Source organism: Coturnix japonica, chromosome 5 (assembly GCF_001577835.2).
Source record: "Coturnix japonica isolate 7356 chromosome 5, Coturnix japonica 2.1, whole genome shotgun sequence".
In the NCBI taxonomy this organism is placed as follows: domain Eukaryota; kingdom Metazoa; phylum Chordata; class Aves; order Galliformes; family Phasianidae; genus Coturnix; species Coturnix japonica.
The window spans coordinates 47,104,764-47,123,359 of NC_029520.1; the positions used below are offsets into that span (position 1 = coordinate 47,104,764).

Below are 18,596 nucleotides of genomic sequence, written 5' to 3' on the forward strand. Positions count from 1 at the left end.
CCCCCTCAAATAAACCATTTTACATTGCTCTACAAACCCACTTCCATTCTAAGTCACAGCTACAGCTTTGGGTGTTTATTTGGGTGTTGCTGTGGGCTTGGACTCAATGATCCTTGTGGGTCTCTTTCAACTTGGGATATTCTGTAATACTATGATCCAAAACTGAAAGGCGCAGTAGGCACTGGCTGGGCTGCAGAGGACAGCAGGGAAACACAGGCGCTTTCTAGCAGCAGTTTGGACCTTTAGCATGGCTGCTTGCTCTAATTATCACTTCCCTGAGGGCAGACAAAGCCTGGCTCCAGCACGATGCTGACTTCAGCTTTCTTCTAACTTGAGCCTAAAAGGATGGCAGCAGCCTTGACCTTGACCCAGCCCTACTTTAACAGTGGGGTGGTCCCGCTGGTGGGTAATCTGTATAAAGCAGTAAATTCAGGAGAGAGCCGGATGGTGAGCACGCTTTGCATCTGCTCTGCTACCTTCTTTTTGTATCCATTTTACCCTATTTGAGTATAATCATATCAAGCAGGTAGAGATGAGGGTCTAAGAATCGGGTAGCAACACCTAGATGGCAACTTGGGACTCTTTAACTATTAGTATGCATCATGAAACTCGGAGGTTAAGGGGAACTAATCTGCAGCTGAAGGAGGAAGAAAGCAGAAGCTAAAATGAATCTGCTAATTTGAGCGTGTGCACTATCTCCTGTGTGTGTGGTTGGACGTAACATCTGACTGCAGCAGGACAGCCACGCGGGATGTCCTCCAGGATGGTGAGTACGTGGAAGAGCTCTTGAGAGTGCTGGGGTGGCAATGGGGAAAGGGACGCACTTTGTATGTGTGAGAACCTCCGATCATCTGCTGGGGAAGATAGTGTGTACCAAAGCAACCTCATCCTTGTCTTTGAAATTCAAGAAAAGAAATGATGCTCATGGAAACAAGAAATAACAACAAAAATATCTTGGGAGCTGGGAGAAATCAATGTTGGAACAGTAGTCGCCTGTGTGTGCTGTGCAGGTTGTGGTGCAGAGTTGTGCTCCTGACTGTGGAGGAGCGCTAAGAAGTGCTTGTATTTATTGTACTTGTAATTGGCAGCTGGTAAAGCCCTGAAAGCTTAGAGGGAGCCATTGTTCATCACTGACCTGCTACAGTGTTATTCTTAAGAATTCTGCCTGTCTGCTCTCTTTTCTTTTGTGAAAATTAAACTCCAAGCAGTGCCCCCCCCCCTCCCCCCCCCCCCCCCATGTATTTATTACAGCTCTCACAAGTTCCTCGCAGCAGCTGGGAACACAGCCCAGCCAAAACCATCAAGAAAAGGACTCCGTTTAAACCACATGGCAGATGACTTTATTATGGCACATACAAGAGCTGTTCACTGTCATATTTCAAGAGAAATGCTGCTTTTTTTGAGGCCATTTTGTGGCTGTTGCTGAAAAAGAGAACTGAAACAGGTTGTTGCTCAAAGCTCAGCCCTTTTGAAGCCATCACACCTGCATCCTCGCTGGGCTTCCCCTGACCCGGGCTGAGGGGCTGCTTTTTTTGCTGTTATACTTCTGCTCCTCCTTTAAAACCCCTTTGCCTCAGTTTTTTTACCAAACTTCTTGGTCTCTTCTACATTAATATCCCCTCATTTTCTTCCTGCTAAGTCTCCTGGCTCAGTGATAATCCAGACTTGTGTTGTTGTCACAGCTTTCTCTGTTTGGTCTACAAGCTCTTTGGAGCAGGGCAGTCTTTCTACTGGGCTTAAAACATGAAATGGGATTTCAAGGTCATGATGACCTGATGGTCATCGTGTGACCCTCACTGTGTTCCCAAGTCACTGTTTCACACCCACCTCCCCTGTTTACCAGGACATCCCCCAACCCTTTTATTCACTCTCCCTTGTTCTTCTGAGTTGGCCCCACAAAAAGACTTCAGGGCTATGCCCATGCTGTGTCCAAGATCATAGGATTGCTTGGGTTGGAAGGGACCTCAAGGATCATCAAGCTCCAACCCCTTGCTGCAGGCAGGGCTGCCAACCTCCATATATATCATATATATGGATATATATATGATATGTTGGCCAGATATGGATGGGACAAGCCTGGCAAGACAAAAGTAGCTACAACTAGCTCAAGTATGACAACCACACAGCTATGGCTATCTCGTATCATCACAGCATACTCATCGTCAGGCTACAAATGCCCAGTGGCTAAGGGATAGGAAGCTCTGCTTTGGGGACCTGACAGGTGGTGGTATCATCTGTCATCACTTCCTGAGATCTACCATATCCCAGGATGTGCTTCTTGCTTCTCAGCATGATAAACAACAGCTGACTGACTCCAGTGGGTAAGTTCACCTCTGGTGTCTGTGCAGTGCTGTCATGCAGGGATCATTCATAAGCACGTGTGAAGGGTTTTGAGAAGGCAGAGCAGGCAGGTGGCTAACTACCCTGCCCTACCACCCACTTTGAGTTGGGACATGGTTTGGGATTTGCTCCTGTGGTTGCTTCTTCTAGTGATAAGACTAGCAGCAATCCTTTCTGTTAACTAATTTCCTTGCCTCATGATTATAGAAGGAAGGAGGAGTAAGGAAGGAGTTTAGATTTTGCCCTATCTGGTTCATGTCCTATTAATAGAATCCCCTCTTTAAAAGACACCAGCATTGAAGACAGCTCACACGCATAGGAAGAAAATAGCCTGAGAGCTCTAAGTGTCCCTGCTCATTGCAGGGAGTAGGACTAGATGGCCTTTCAAGGTCCCTTCTAACTCAAACGGTTCTATGATTCTGTAATAACAGAGTCACACATGCAATGACACTGATGCTGTACAGCATCACACCCATGGTTTTTGCACTTAGCTATTAATAGTTGGCAAATGTGTTAGCCTACAGCGGGTGTCAGAGGATAACCTGAAGAGGCAGTGATGCAGTTGTTTACACATTAACTACTGCAGAGGTTTCTCTGTGTAGACAGCACAGGGAAAATCTGCAGGGAACTCACTCTCTCTCCCCCTTTGGAATCTGTTAATGTCACTCAAGATCCATAACACAGAGAGAACGTGGCACACAGTCATACTTTAATCTCAAAGCGCTACATAAAGCAATGGCAGTGACCTGCTTTTCCAGTCTGTAACTGGCTTTCTACAAATGCTGCCATAAAGCTTTATTTTCCCCCTTGCATTCATTTCTGTTTTTCAGATTGTGAAAAGAGCATTAAAAGCATCCCCGGTGGTTAATGAGTCCTCCAACGTGAAATTAAGCATGAACAATCAAAGAGATGTCAAAATGGTAATTACTGAGATGCACCACATTTGCTCACAAGAGCTGAGATGACGTTGATGCTTCTGAAAAGACAGAGCTGAAAAAGAAGAATGATTTTATTGCTTGTTGTGGTAATCTTTGTAGGTTTCAATCCTACTTGGAAACAAGTGAGCCACAAACCCCTCATTGATTTATCCAGAACGATGATCAAACCTTGCCAAGCAGGAGTAATGTGGACCCCAGTCCTGCAGCCCTCGGTCATGCAGAAATAGCCCCACTTCCTTCATTAGCACAGATGCTAATGAGAGCCAAGTGTGTAAATAATGTTGATATCTCTTATCCTGATACAAATAAGCTCTGATTACATGCAGTTCCTCGGAAAGGAATGGTATGGTCTACATAACATGCTGAAATTCATTCTAAGGCCTCACTTACCCCTTTTCACCCTACCTTGTGAAGCCTTGTGCTGTCTGACACTGGGCAGACTGTCCTGCAGGCTTGGTCTCACCATAAGAAGCTTCTGGAATCACTTGATTAATTCAACACGCTTGTAGCACCTGGCGTTCCAGCATCACAGCATGACGACAGCCAAGATATGATTTCAAAACACACCTCTGGCCTGAGAAATGTCTTCTAAAACCTTTACCTTCGCTGTTCCCAGGGTGAAATTCACAGCCACTAAAAAGTGGTGAGATTCTCTTTGCCGTCAGTGAAAAGGAGAACAAGCAGGAAGGCAAAATCTGAAGCTGACAGTTGGTTTAAAAGCATTTTTCTCTCACTGCCTGAAACTGACGGCACTTCTGTAGATCTTTAAAGGAAAAAAAAAAAAGCATAGTAAATGAAAAGTAAGAGACTCTATTCACATAGAAACTGAAACAGATGCCTTCAGAACAAACTGGCTTCCACTCAATTTTCATATGTGCCATTTCAGAAGTTCACATTTATAGCTACAGCTTCTTGACTTCTCCTTCCCAGACTCACTTCTCCTGCCTGGAAGGGTCCAGATGCTCAGCTCTGAATGGCACATTGCCTTCCATGGGGTGGGGAATTTTCCCAGCTCTGCTTTTTTCCCCATGACTTGATGATTTTCCTCCTTACAGCTCTGGATCTCGCAGTTAATTCTGTGCTGTAGATTTCCTTGCTTTGTTTGTTTGTTGGTTTGTTTTTGATGGAGATATTGTTAAACACCCATTTGTCCCACACTAAACTAAAAATAGTCAATGTCAAACTAATCTGAGAGGAAAAGCTCATTTTTTGATGTGTTGGCACACAAAAAATTAAAAGACAACTAAACTCACAGTCCTTACACAAACCAACCCCTATTTAGGTCATGATCCTCATCTGTAGTGATGCATCTAGGAATGCTGTCTGCCAGCAGCTGAAAGCACTAATGTTCAATGGATTTAATTTACTCACCTGTGACAGGTGAGGTTATCCATTAGCTGCTGTGTGGGTGAATGAGGTGGGTGCTTTGTTCTTATCCTGTTTGGATTCTCTTCCAGTTTCAAATCTCTGGGGTAATTTTGATGCTTGGTTTTGTTGCCCTGATGGCTCTTCACTTCATGAGAGCAGACAGCACAGTTAATGGTAAGGGAGAAGAAACGGTTGTCAGTGTTCACCAGGAGATAGAGGAGGAAGAACTCTATGGAGATCTCCAGAGAACCGCAGTAATTGAAGAGGACACAAATAGATCCAATGATTCCTGCAGGTAAGCCAGGCCCAATGGCTCATGGAGAAGTAATCACCAGGTGGAGAAATAGCTACAACAGCATTGTTTGTGTGCAGGGTCACTATTAGTAATCTCCTATTGGAGGAGTGGTAGGAATAATAACAGAGCTATGGTCCTGTCTCCAACCATCCTCCCTTTGCAGCAGAATAAGAGGCAATGGGGTGAGCAGCAAGTACTGTACATCATGGCTGGTGCTTGGTTTCCTGCTGGGGTCATGGCTGCTTACTTAACACTGTACAATTGTTGTTGCAGCTTTGAACTTGTGGAAAGCGTTCCTTATGACTTAGCTTTTGAGATAAATAGCACTGCAGCCAAACCCTTGTACCAGGCCTGGATGAACCTCCTTGATATAGCCCAGGAAGAAATTCATGTGGCTTCTTACTATTGGTCCCTTACTGGGAAAGACATCAGCGTCAACGACTCATCTTCAAAGCAGGTAGGCTGAAATCAGTGATGGAGGCTGTATGTCTCATGTCCATGTGGCAGATGGCAAACAGCAGACTGACTGTACGTGCCACAGGCCTGTTTGCTGCTTTGGGCAGAGCCACTGCCTTTCTCCTGAGGTTCTTCTTCATCATCCTCAGGGCCCATTGCCCCTTCCTCCCAGGTGTCCTGGTGGTGTAGGTCGACTCACATCCTCCACTTGAGAAGCAGCAGATGTGAGGCTGAGCCCTGCCTCCTTTCAAGGGGCAGCCCAGTCCAGCACCGTCTCTGTTAATTATATAATAAAATGCCACAAATTACACACAGTGCATCCTGCAGGGTGAAGAAATTCTGAAGAGATTTGAGAGATTGCTTGCAGAGAATGTCTCTGTGTACATTGCAGCAAGTATGCCGACTTTGGTTATGAATTCAACCGACCTGGAGCTTTTAGAGAGAAAAGGTAATTATCTCACTTGGTGGTGTCCTCTGAACCTCAGTACTGCTATCTCACAGGAGATGCTATCCTTGTCTACAATGGCCTGAAAAATTGTGTTGAGGTGAGGGTCAGCCTCTTCTCTCTAGCAGTAACAATAGGATAAGAGGTAGAGGGCTTAAGTTGCAGCAGGGGAGGTTCAGGTTGGATATTAGGGAACATTTCTTCTCAGAGAGTGGTGATGCACTGGCACAGGCTGCCTGGGAGGTGGTAGAGTCACTGTCCCTGGAGGTGTTCAGGAAAAGGGAAGATGTGGTACTGACTAACATGGTCTAGAGTGATAACAGGCATGGGCTGATGGTTGGACTACATGATCTTATTGGTTTTTCCAACCTTACTTATTTTGTGATTCTATGATTGCATGTTCTGGCTGCCAGGGAGGCAGTACAGTATGCCACCTCCATGCTGTACCTAAACTTACTTCTTCCTTCCCCATCTTTCTTTAGGAGCTCATATAAAAAGAATTGATTTTGGACGTTTGACAGGAGGAGTATTGCACAGTAAATTCTGGATCATAGACATGAAACACATATATATTGGTAGTGCAAATATGGACTGGAGATCTTTATCTCAGGTAAGTTCTGCTGTTGCATATTCAAACACTTGGGGGAAAACTAACATCCAAGAACACAACATAAAATCCTAACAATGTAAAACATTGACTGAGAGGGACAAACAGTAAAGAACCCACTGAGGGAGGAGGAGGCTCTTCCTGGGGCTGTGACACTGTGCGCTTTCTTTGCAGGTGAAAGAGTTTGGTGCTGTGATATACAACTGCAGCTGCTTAGCCAAAGACCTCTGGAAGACATTTCGAACTTACTGGGATCTTGGACATGCTAGTGCTACCATCCCATCCCCTTGGCCTCAAAACTATTCTACCCGCATTAACAACTCTCGGCCTCTGGAAGTAGAATTTAATGGAACCTTGACAAAAGCCTATTTTTCTGTAAGTATGCTCTAAATAATAATACAGACCATAAACTATGTTTAAGGTTTGACTAGAAAAGGTTTTTTCAGTGCTCCTTAGCTACTTCTGCTCTAAATGGGTAATGATTAAGTCAGCAAGTTACTACTCGAGGAATACGGGTTAACATAGCTTGGGCTATCAGGCTGTCCAGTAAGGACAGGGTGCAGGTCTTATGTGGGCTTAATGTATCAGTGAGTATCTGACCCAATGGGACATGGAAAGCATGAGGAATACTCTGCCTCAAATGCTTTGTGGTATTGCAGAGAAAACTGAACAGACTCAAATGTGAATCCATTACAGTCTGACAAAAGAATGAAGTAACTGACCTGCATGTTTTCTTCTAACAGGCTTCTCCTCCTGCATTTTGTCCAGAAGGTCGCACTCATGACCTCTTTGCTATTATCAGTGTTATCAGTGCGGCACATAAATTTGTCTATATTTCTGTTATGGATTATTTCCCTACCAGCCGTTTTGTTCACCCAAAAAGGTACGATTTTAATCCTGACCAAACTGGTTGACAGCCAAACTCGGGCTGTTTCAAGGGAAGATGTATGATTCTCTCCTGAACACCAACTTGCAATGAAAATAATTCAGCTTTATTTTGAGTAGAAAGAGTGGAGGCTTTGCTTCACATTCATGGCTGCTTTGTTGACTGTGCAACCTGTCGTGTACAGGAAGGATGTTTTACCATACTACCCTTGTGCTTTCCTTGCAGTTTGAAGAAGCCGCCTCAAAAAGCAAAAAAACTGCAAAATACCAGATTAGGGACAGCTGAGTGTTGTTGAACCTGTGGGTTTCTCATTTCCTACTTTTAATGAAGATTAGGTTCACAGCAACTCTTTTTCCAACTCTTAGGAATGGAAGTGCTAATACTACTCATACCTCATCTGAAGCCCTAAATCCACCATTTGTGACATCTAGGGCTTGATCTGATGTGAACAGGAGTTTGAAAGGTTTTTGGCTATCTCCACAGCAACCAGCTGCAGTGGGGTGAATGGGGGCTGATTAGTTCAGCTTTGGTCTTTCCAGCAGCTGAGGCAGGGGAATGAAGCTGCTGTCCTAAAGCTTGAGTGTTAATCAACTAGAAACCAATATGCTGGAAAAATGGAAGCTGTTCAAAAACAGCACACTGAAGGGAGCAAGAAGAGATGAGGGGGAAGAGAGACCACACTGACTGATGGCACAGGACTGCTGTGGATCTTAGATGCAGTCTCCAGGTGTCTGAAATGGCCATGTTCTGTGAATGGCTCTTAGGTGGTCCTCTGGGTTCTGCCCTGTCATTTCTACTTCAGGCCATATGATCAGGCTCTCCATTGGAGGTGTTGTTATGGTTAGTTCCTAAGGAAATGAGCACAATGGCGTTGTTCTGTGTATGTATGCATGTACATGCTCTTTACTAGGTTCTGTGCTTTTTGATCCATTCCAAATTTGGCAGAGACTGGTGGTCTTAAGATACACTGGATATGTGTATGGGATATGGGATACCTGGGTGGGTATGTGTCAGAAATCTCTTGCATACCTCCCAGGGAGGCACAAGCATTCCTTTTACTAGATAATAGAATTCTCATTTGTGCACAATGTCATTTGTATTCCCAGTTTGTTGTAGGAATTTTTCTAGGCAGTCTTTACAAAAATCCTCCTCTCTCTGCCCACCTGCTTTTCTCTAGATACTGGCCAGCCATTGACAATGCTCTGAGACGTGTGGCTTTCAACTACAGAGTACAAATCCGGCTTCTGGCCAGCTGCTGGACCCACACCGACCCATCCATGCTCCACTACCTGAGGTCCCTGAGTGCTCTCAACAACCCTCACACCCACATGAGTATCAGCGTGGTATGATAATGTGATAGTAACCATCTGAATGAGGACTTGATGGCTTTATGATCCTTGTCTGTGTGGACTATCTCACATGGCTCTAGTATCATGTCTTTTTGGCAGTTGAGAGTTCTTCTACTTGCCTCTATATATTGAGACTTTTTTTGTTCTAGATTGTTTGTAGATTTTAGTGTGATTTCACACAAAAAGTCTGGTATTACTGGTATCTGCAGAACTCCCTGTGCCTGAGATCAGCCCATTTTAACACAAAATAAGAGCAGCAATCAGTGGTGAATGCAGATCTATTAAACAGCTGCCTAAAACTGCATTTAATTGTCTGCCCTGTAATGATAATAGCTGTGTCACTAATGGAAAATCGTGAAGCAAACATTATCCTTATCTGATCTCAATTGCTTATCAAATTTTATGTATAGTGGAAGTAGTATTTGTTAGTTTCCTTGGATAGGAGTAAAATCTCTTTTATGGTGCATTTAATACCAGTGTGTGGATTACTCTCTTATTTCTCCAGCATTCTATTATATGAAAATGTAGGAAATCTGCACCGGCCTGTTTCTCTTATGGTATTTCTATGTATGTTTTAATTTCTTCCCATCCAGAAACTCTTCATCATTCCAGTTTTGAATCACACAAATATTCCTCATGGCAGAGTGAATCACAACAAATTTATGGTCACAGACAAAGCAGCCTATATTGGTGCGTATCCCCTGATTACAACTGCTTAAAGAATCTGTGGATCCTTGTAGGGCTGAGATTGGGATGGGATGGGCTTCAATATCACAAAAAGAGTTCATTTTGCCATAGAAAGTAGATGAACATAACAAAATACACATCTATGTCAGAATGTCTGCTTTGGGTATAGGAGTAGAGGTGGAAAAGTGAGGAAATATAATGTAGGTTAATTTCAGAGGGAGATTATCTGACAGTGGACTATTAAGAACAGAGTATGCTGAGTCTGAGCATGCAGTTTATAACAAGCACAGTGGGAACTTCACAAACTGTGCGCTCAGAATGATGCAGCAATAGCTGATGCTCTAGTATAGAACATCACTGTGCTTTAATATAAAGCAATTGCTGGGAGGGTTTAATTCCACGCGCTATTTGCTGAACAGAATTCTAGGAATGGAAATGAGGAAACTCTAGTGTCAACTGCTGCTCCATTCCTGAAAATGGGGATGGTGTTATTTTTGTGCTTTTATTGAAATGCCTCTAAAATGGAATGCAGGAGGGATCTATCAGTTCAGTCAGTCCGTGCTCCAAGCAGTGCCAGACAGCTTGACCTTCCAACAGGCTGAGGACTTGCAGCTCCAATCACCTTTAACAGCACTTGCTTCTTGTTGTTTCTTGAAGATAAGTGTGCAGATAAACTTGAGCTGTGCAGTAAGAAAGATCTGACCTGATTTTTGCTGCCTGTTGGCCCTCATGGGATTCGCAGTTGTGCAGCACCTCGGCAAAGCAATGCAGTGTGCATTCAGCAAGCACAGAGATCAAACAAAACACTGGAAAATGAATGCTTTCTAATTAACCCCCTTGCATTACACAGGGACTTCCAATTGGTCAGAAGATTACTTCACCAACACAGCCGGCGTGGGACTAATTATCAAGCAGAGTTCGACCAACCTGCAGAGAAGGGAACGGCCTGTCCAGGAACAATTAAAAAGCATTTTTGAGCGAGACTGGAATTCTAGATATTCAGTGAATGTGGAGGATGTGCAAGGTCAGAAAGACTGCAACTGGAGGGACAGACTCTGAAGTGAACAGGAGAACACGTTTAAAAGGGAACTTCTCATAGCTGAGTCTCCCTGCCTGCTCATCAGCCAGTGTGTGATGTTTCCTTTGCTGTGTACTATTAGCCCATCTCAGAGTTAATGAAATACATATGGTGTTGTAGCACAGTCTGATATTAAAGAGAACATGGGAAGATGTGATCAGATCTGAATACACTGGAGAAGCACGTCATTATTGCTGTGCTTATCCTGGGAAGCTTTATATTCAACCATAGTGTTCCACTAGCAGTGTTTGCTTACCATGTATTTAAGCATTTTTCAAATAAAGTCCTGATCCCTGTAAGATCTGAGCAATGCATGTAATTATCACTTATAACAGCACGGTTGGCGTTTTTAAAAGCATCTAGGCACTTCTGGCACCAGGGATGTGCTTATAAAGGTTGAACCTCATCAGTCTGGATGGGGCTCTGAGCACCTGGTGGAGCTGTAGGTGTCCCTGCTCATTGCAGGGGGTTGAATTAGGTGACCCCTAACTCAAACGTTTCTGTGACTCCAAATCGCTGCTTTTCCCCAGTTATACTTCACAGGTTTATTATCCTGCACCAACAAGTACATCTGGCCACAAACTGCACGGATACGTGCACACAGGAGCAACAACTGCTCAAATTTGACCCGCTACAAGGAGTACATGTGAACAGTCGGTGATCTTGAGAATCTGAGGCTTTGCAGGTTTCAGCACGACGATTTTCAATAGAGGAGTGTATCCTCTAGATGGCACTCGAAGCAAATTTTGCAGCAGCAGAAAACGAGTTTCTCCTTCCCTTAAGAGCTCAAATCTGACCGTGCTGGGTAAGTTGTGTAGTGAGGCAGTTTCTGGGTAAGTTAAGAGAATGGAATGTTGGGATAAGGCTCAACTTAACAAAGGAAAAACGGATGCTTACTAGAGTGATCTTTATTTTCTTTACTGCCATCACCCGACTTGGTTTTTTGGGGAGGCAAAGTATCCTTCTTTTTAAGGTGTTTACACCTTCCTTTGCATGTGCAGTTGTATGTCTGTTTGGCTGGAGGCTGGACACAGATGTTTAGCTGAACAACCCACTATTCCAGGTGTTAGAAATGAAGTAGCATTAACTAAGGAAACCTAACACAGTTAAAAAACAAAACAAAACGTTCTCACACCAGGTAGGTGGAGCCAGGACCACAGGAGCCTGTTGACAAAGTATGGGTATTTTGAAGCTTTGTCTCTGTGCTCCTTGCACTCTTTTAGGCTCTATCTTGAGCTATTCCTGTGGTCAGACCCTTGGGTTATGCCTTATTAACCTGGTTGCTTTTTTTTCCTAACTTCTGCTTTCCCTAAAGCTGACCGGAGCCCATTTGGAGAAAGGTTTTATTGCTGCTTTTTTTCTCTCCTCTTCCTTCCTCCTCTAGTGCACTCATCTTTTAAAAACAGAGTAGTGAGTCTTGCTGTCTGGTTATTGCTGTCTCAGGCCTCAGTTTTAGCTGACCTCATCCTTTCTGCAAAGATGCAGAAATGGAGAACACCTCAAGCCCTACAACCCAGTATGCTTCCTTTATAACTAAATTTCTAAGCAATTTTGTCTCTTTTCCCTGTTGTCAAGAGAATACGGAGAAAGAAAATACAGGATGAGAAAAGCACCACAAAGCTCAACTGCACACGCAAATCTGCAAAACTCAGAAATGCAATGGGTGAAAAGTCTCAGATTAGTTTGTATCCAACACCATCGTATTTAGAAACCATGCTGCCATTAAGCAGCCATTTCAGCAGACAGTGGGTGATAATCGAATCTTATGCAAATTTAAGCTGGTGTTTCCAGCTGTGGTTTTGAAGATGAGCCAACGGTGGTGGCACTAGCAGTAATTCAGGCTACTCGTGTTACTTTTCATGTAGTGAATTTATTGTGAATTAAGAATATAGTGTTTTAATGATACATATGAAGGCCGTCATATATGCACTCTGTTTTTGGCTGTGCACTTGAGAGAAGCATTAATATAAACAAAGAGGTAAATAACTATATACATCTCCTTTCCCAGAAAATATCTGAAGCAGTTCCACCGAAGTGTGGCAGATCATTCTGTGCATTCAGCTATTCAGTAAATATACACATAAAAATTTATTTATCCACATTTTTATAACAGTTATCACCATTATTTGGGTACCTTAAAAATGTGAAATAATTAAATGTGGGGTGTGTTGGGTTTTTTGGTCTTGAATTTATTTATTTATTTATTTATTTATTAGTCTTTTAAGGCTAAATATGACCCAGCATGATAATAAAAAGAAGAACATATGAAGAGAGGAAGGGGTGAAGCCTCTGTCTGTCTACACTAGTATTTTGTTTTTATTTTCCTTTTTAAAATGATTGTGGAGTATGTGTCTACTTGAGCTGAAATAAAGAAAGATGCTTTAGTAAGAAAACAAAAATAGGTCCGAGAGATCCAAAATCTAAACAGGTAAATATAATTCTCATAGTACTAGTTTATGCTCTGCTCTGCAAATAATATGTCATCTAATCCTAACTGGTGTGTTTTTGAGAAGCATATTTAACAAGACGTTTGACTGTAATTGAGTCTTCCAAAGGTTTCATGGTTCAGGTATCTTTTCAGACTTTATTATGAACTCTCCTGTACCTGTAGCAGTTTTTGCCTTTGGAGCAGATTTGGAAAGATCAGTATTTTTATTACTACACAGTATAGCACATTCAAGTACAGGAAGATTTAGATGTGGTAAATTCTCTTCAAGGAACTGTTTTTTATAAATGTCACCTTAAGGTTTTGTTTAATTTTTGGTTACTGGCAAATTAGGAAAACTTTCTTTTTTCTTTTTTTTTTCTGTTATCTCAGTGTAGATTATTCTGTTTTCACTGGGTGGTTGGCAGGAGACAGTCTTCATTTGGTTGTATCTCCAGGGATATTAAGTTGACGAGCTTTTTCTTCCTCCAACAAGATCAGCTCAGTCCTTGCTGAAGATGTAACGATAGTTTGAGAAACTGGAATGTTAGATGAGGTCCCACCGATTTCTTGTTTTTCACTCTCTCCTACTTCTTTAGGTGATAAGCTTTCTTGTGCATCAAAAAACACATCAGGTTTATCTGAAGGGCTGTCTTCATCTGATATTCTTCTCTCTTTATGACCTGTCTCTTCTTTGTCAACAGTCTTAGCCTTTTTGGAAGGAGATGTGAAACCCAGTTTGGGAAATCTGAACCATCCAGTTTTTTCAGTTTGCTTAGAAGAATCACTAACTGATGTGTCAGCAGGTTTCGTATCTTCTGACCTCGTTTCTTCTGATTTTTTTACTTCTGTTTTTGAATCTGAACTTGTTTCATCACCAGAAGATGAAAAGCCAATACTTGGAAGCCAAAATTTGAATCTTCCAGGAGATCTTTTGCTGTCAGTCTTTTCTTTTTCATTAGTTACATACTTCTCTTCGTCTTCTTGTGCTTCAGCTGTATCCCCATCTTTAGAGGAAGGAGTTACCTTTAGAGATAAGGCAGTTACTTTCTCTGGTGCCTTATCAGGATGATTCTCTTCAGGTTTACTGGAGGGCTTTACTTCAGCAGCAAATGCTGAAGGTAAACCTATCCTTCCACTAGATTCTTCAGCCTCACTGTGTGGTTTGTCAGATGGTTTAAGCTCAGCAGTGTCAGTCCTCTGTGCAGTTACTGCAAAACTTTCATCAGAACGTTCAGATTTGTTCACAGATGTATTTTCCATTGATGGGCTCTGCTGGACTAGCACTTCTAAGTTGCTGTGTGATTCAGGCAACTTCGCCTTGAGCAATGAAAATCCCAAAGTAGCAGTTTTTACTTCTGATGAGAGAATCTCTGATTCCTTCACTATCTGGGTAGAGTAAATTTCACACCTTTCAATAGAAACATGTTCAGGTTCTACTTTCTCTCTTACTTCTTGGCCTTCTATGTATGACCAATGAATGTCTTGCCCTGCATTTGAAAGGCAGGAATCTATGGTAGCAGTCATCTGTGCTGTTTTAATGTCAGGTTCAATCAGCGTTAGAATTTTGCTTTTTGCTTTTTTAATATCGCCTTCCAGAGTCTCTGGTATTTCCTCAGGGGTAGTGGAGCTTGCTTGCAAATGCACCACTTCAATGTCAGCACTAGTTCCTTTTGGATCTGTTACCACTTTTGACAGTGAAACATCAGCTTCACTTGGGAGACCTGTGAAAGTGAATCTTGGTATTTTTAGTTTGGGAATTTTTATATTTACTTCTGGACCATCTTGTGATTTGTCCACTGTTTCCACTGTTATTCTAGCAGATGATTCTGTGTGATCTGAAGTTGGACATGTCAGGCCAATGGATCCTTCTGATTTTTGAAACTGCATTTCCGCTCTGCCTATTTCAGTTTTAGACACTGAAACAGCTCCTGACTTTGGCAAACTGATACCATCTTCAAAACCCTTCACTTCTGACTGCAATACTCCAAACTTTGGAATCTTAAACTTGTATGTTTTAATTTTACTTGTTTCTGCTCTGTCTTCTACTTGCGCTTCCACATTTGCAGACATGTCCTTTTCAACAAATTTCACTTGACATTTCATTTCAGTATCTACCCTCTCAATTTCAACATCCATTTTCACTTTAGGAACATCTACCTTTACATCTTCCATCTTAGCTGTAACACGAACAGCATCTTCTGATCCCTTTGCAGTAGCCCACTCACCTGTAGGCCATTTTAACTCACTGTCTTTTCCTGTAAATTTCATCTCACTTGTCCCTGTCTTTACTGTTTTAATCACTTTCCCTTGATTTTGAAGATCTAATTCTCCCTTTGGAAGACTTGCATCTATTTTTTCCTGTGTTCCATCCAGAGTAAATTCACCTGATGACGTTTTCAATTCTGCACAGAAAGTCTTTAGTTCAGTGGAGCTTTCTACCTTTGAAGTATCAATATCCTGTAATTTAACTTCTTGCTCTTGAAGAGTCAGAGTACCCATAGGGAACTTACGTGGTGAACTGTTATCTTTGTCAATTACTGACGCACTTATTTCTGTTTTAGATAATGCCCCTGAAGACACTGTGAATTCTGAACTGTGTGTTTTTTGTCCTTCAGCACCACGCTTAACTACATCTGCATACGTTTCAGTTTTTGGAATACTTTCTCTGCTATTTCTTCTTTCTGCAGATAATAAAATATCTCCTTCTACCTTTGGCAAGCTAATAACAGAACTCTCCACAGAATCTCCTAATTTTGGAATCTCTTCTTTTCCAGTAGTAATTTTATCTTCAGTTTGTACTTCAGCAGAAGGAATGCCTGCCTGAGGTTTTTCCAGACTTCTTTCAACATCACCATCACCTTTCTTTTCCTTTAAGGATGTGCGGCCAAATCCTGGTATTTTGAATTTTGGCATTTTAAACCATCCCTGATGTTCTTCAGTCCGAGCTTCTTCAGCTTTCATTTCTTCTTCTGATTTGATTTCTTTCTCCTCAAGGCTCTCTGTGTGTCCATCTGTCACTGCTTTAAACTCTGACTGGGGGCTCATGTCTACCTTTGGAGCTTCAGTGACAGCTGTCAGGACTTGAGGTGTTTTTGCCTTTGAAGCATAAACCTCTAGCTCAGGATCTGACATATCAGATGTGAGTTCTGATGCTGGCACTCTCCCCGCAATATCAGCTACTTCTGTTGTCATTTTCAGCTGAGGTAGCTCAGCTTCTGATTTTGGAGAGCTGATCTCTGGCTCTGGGCCTTTCCCTTTTGTCAGGGAGATTCCAAACTTTGGCTTCTGGAATTTGGGCATTTTAATCTGTATGTCGTGACCTTCCAATTTCATCTTTCTTCCATCCATAACTAATGATCCTTCAGTTGCTATTTTGATGTTTCTTGGTTCAGCTGAAGTTTCTCCTTCAGGGAACTCAATGCCTGTTTTTTGAATTGAATCTTTATCAGAACTTGATTTTAGGGCAACCCGTTGGAAACTCTCCTCTGAGGCAGTCATAGCAGCATCAGTCTTGGCTGAGCTGACTCCCAGATCAGCTTGGAAAGCTTCAGTTTTGGGAAGCTCTGAATTGGGGCTCTTAACTGCAGCTGTTTTTATGCTTATTTGTGCCCCTTCTTCTGTCTGTGTGGAATGACTTCTTTCTATATCAGGTATCTGTATTGAATCAACTCCATCTCTTTCTGTTTTAGTTACAGTACTTCCAGCCTCAACTTTTGATGAATGTCCTTGAGATTTGGGAATCTTGATCTTGGAAAGTGAAATTTTAGGCATGACAAACTGAGGCTTTTTAATTGGACTTTTTTGTTGATCTTTTCCAGCAGGTATTTCCAGATCAAGGGCAGGCCCGGCTCCTTGATCATCAGCTACAGTCCCTTCCACTTCTATGTCTATTCCACCTGACATTGCAGCAACTTTATTGTCTTCTAAATTTGCTCCAGAATCCGCCTTAACAGTTGCTTCCTTCTTTGGTGACCAACTGAAGGATGGAAGTTTGAATTTTGGCATTTTGAAATGACCTTCTTTCTCTTCTCCATCTTCATTCTCACGCTTTGTTTCCTCTTTAATTTTCAGTGCCATGTCTGAATCTTGAACATCACTGTCTGTTTTTAAGACAGAAATCTCACCTGTTGAGAAGTGAGTATCAGCTTCTGGTGCCTTCTTTTCAGCTTTGGTTATTTTCAGTTTAGAGCTAGAGAATTCTTTTCCTTCACCACATTCCACCTCCAAATTTGGTGCTTCCATGGCAATGTCAGCTATTTCTGTCATTGCTTTTAGTTGGGAAACCTTGGCTTCCGATCTGGTTTGGCTGACCTCCTTTTCTGATCCTTTCCCTTTAGAAAGTGTCATTCCAAACTTGGGCATTTGGAATTTTGACATTTTTGTTTTCCCTTCAGTACCTTCAACTTTTATTTCTACACCACTCATGGTAATTTCACTTGATGATCTTTCAACACTTGTCTCAGGACTCTTCACCTCAAGCGAGGCCTCAGTTGTCATCTTAGTATCTGAGGAAGGAATAACATCAAAAGCTGATTTCAGAGTTAGGTCATCTTGTTCAGAAGCTGTAAGTATGACCTCACCTGCAGGCATGCTAATATCCATTTCTGTTTTGGGTCCTTCAACTTTAGGTTTGGAAAATTCCACAGTGGAAACTCTAATTTTCGGCATCTTTACACTCATTTCTGCTGTTTCTCCACTACTCCCTTTGTCAGAATTCTGTACTGAAGCATCTCCACTTTTTTCTTGTTTGAGATCACAAACATCAGTTTCGAGTATGGGCAGAGAGCCCTGGACTTTTTGACCCTTCACTTTAGTAAGTGAGATCTTTGGCATGATAAATTGAGACTTCTTGGTTTTGCCCTTTACACTATCTTTTCCTGTTGCTATATCTAATTCCACATGAAGGTCTTGATTCTCAGGGGTAATTGGTGATAATTTAGATTCTGAATCTCCAGGTAAAATAGTGGATTCTCCCATATGTCCTTCAGCCTCAGAAGGAGCAACAGCTTCTTTCTTTGGGGACCAACTAAATGGCAGTAGTTTGAATTTTGACATTTTAAATTTGCTTTCTTTCTCCTCAGTGTCCTTCTCATCAGAAATTAATTCCTGCTCTTTCCTGTACACTGGGCCACGGACATCCATTTCTAATTTTGGCATAGTAACATCTGGTGATGGGAGATTAACATCCAACTTGGATTCACCTGCAGCAAATTCAGGTGAGGGCTTTTGCAATTTTAGGCCAAACTCAGATTCAGGAATCTGAGATGGATTTTCAACATCAAACATTTCCTTGGAAAATTCAGTTTCCATTTTGGAACCAATGTCACTTTCTAACTGTTTTCCTTTTGACCAAGAAATTCCAAACTTAGGTTTTCTGAATTTAGGAATTTTAACAGTGTACTCTGTGTCACCAACAGACAACTCAGCAGGTAGCGTTTTCACACCTCCTGGCTTCATAATTCCTTGCTCACAAGAAACGCATGCTCCATTCAAAATCTCAAATCCGTAAAAGAAACTATTCATATCAGCAGAAGATGATAGTTTTAATTCAGATTCTGAAACGTTAGTTTGATATTTGGTAAGAGTTATATCCCCTTTTGATAATGGGGAATCTTGTTCAAATTTAGAACTAATATCAACTTTGGAGAAACCCAAACTAGGAATTCGAAATTTACTACTTTTAGAAGAGATGTCTCCCTTAAAGTCAGGAACAAGTATT

The 18,596-nt window shown here is 42.0% G+C and overlaps 2 protein-coding genes across 3 annotated transcripts in view; one reads left to right on the forward strand and one right to left on the reverse strand.

Moving 5' to 3' along the window:
• Positions 1-590: 590 nt before the first annotated feature.
• On the forward strand, positions 591-10,755 carry PLD4 (phospholipase D family member 4). Of its 2 annotated transcripts, XM_015865632.2 has the most exons (11): positions 591-766; positions 3,171-3,260; positions 4,736-4,941; positions 5,215-5,398; positions 5,725-5,845; positions 6,325-6,452; positions 6,624-6,824; positions 7,193-7,332; positions 8,513-8,678; positions 9,278-9,374; positions 10,222-10,755. In XM_015865632.2, exons 1-11 carry the CDS (start codon positions 752-754, stop codon positions 10,428-10,430), a joined length of 1,557 nt encoding a protein of 518 aa, XP_015721118.1. In that variant the 5' UTR covers positions 591-751; the 3' UTR covers positions 10,431-10,755. The 2 variants fall into 2 exon arrangements, with proteins under 2 accessions (XP_015721118.1, XP_032300812.1); XM_032444921.1 differs by lacking the exon at positions 3,171-3,260 and having other exon boundaries at positions 593-766.
• A 1,544-nt stretch (positions 10,756-12,299) lies between these two features.
• The window catches only part of AHNAK2 (AHNAK nucleoprotein 2), a 50,587-nt gene continuing 44,290 nt past the window's right edge, over positions 12,300-18,596 (reverse strand). The window contains 1 exon segment of the mRNA XM_032444920.1: positions 12,300-18,595. Coding sequence (XP_032300811.1) covers positions 13,313-18,595 — 5,283 coding nt within the window. The 3' untranslated portion in view covers positions 12,300-13,312.

Bases quoted from the DNA above. Each gene is read 5' to 3' on its own strand.
- PLD4 (XM_015865632.2), top strand. The intron at 5,399-5,724 runs GTAGGCTGAAAT...TGCATCCTGCAG, and splicing joins ACGACTCATCTTCAAAGCAG to GGTGAAGAAATTCTGAAGAG. The intron at 7,333-8,512 runs GTACGATTTTAA...GCTTTTCTCTAG, and splicing joins CGTTTTGTTCACCCAAAAAG to ATACTGGCCAGCCATTGACA.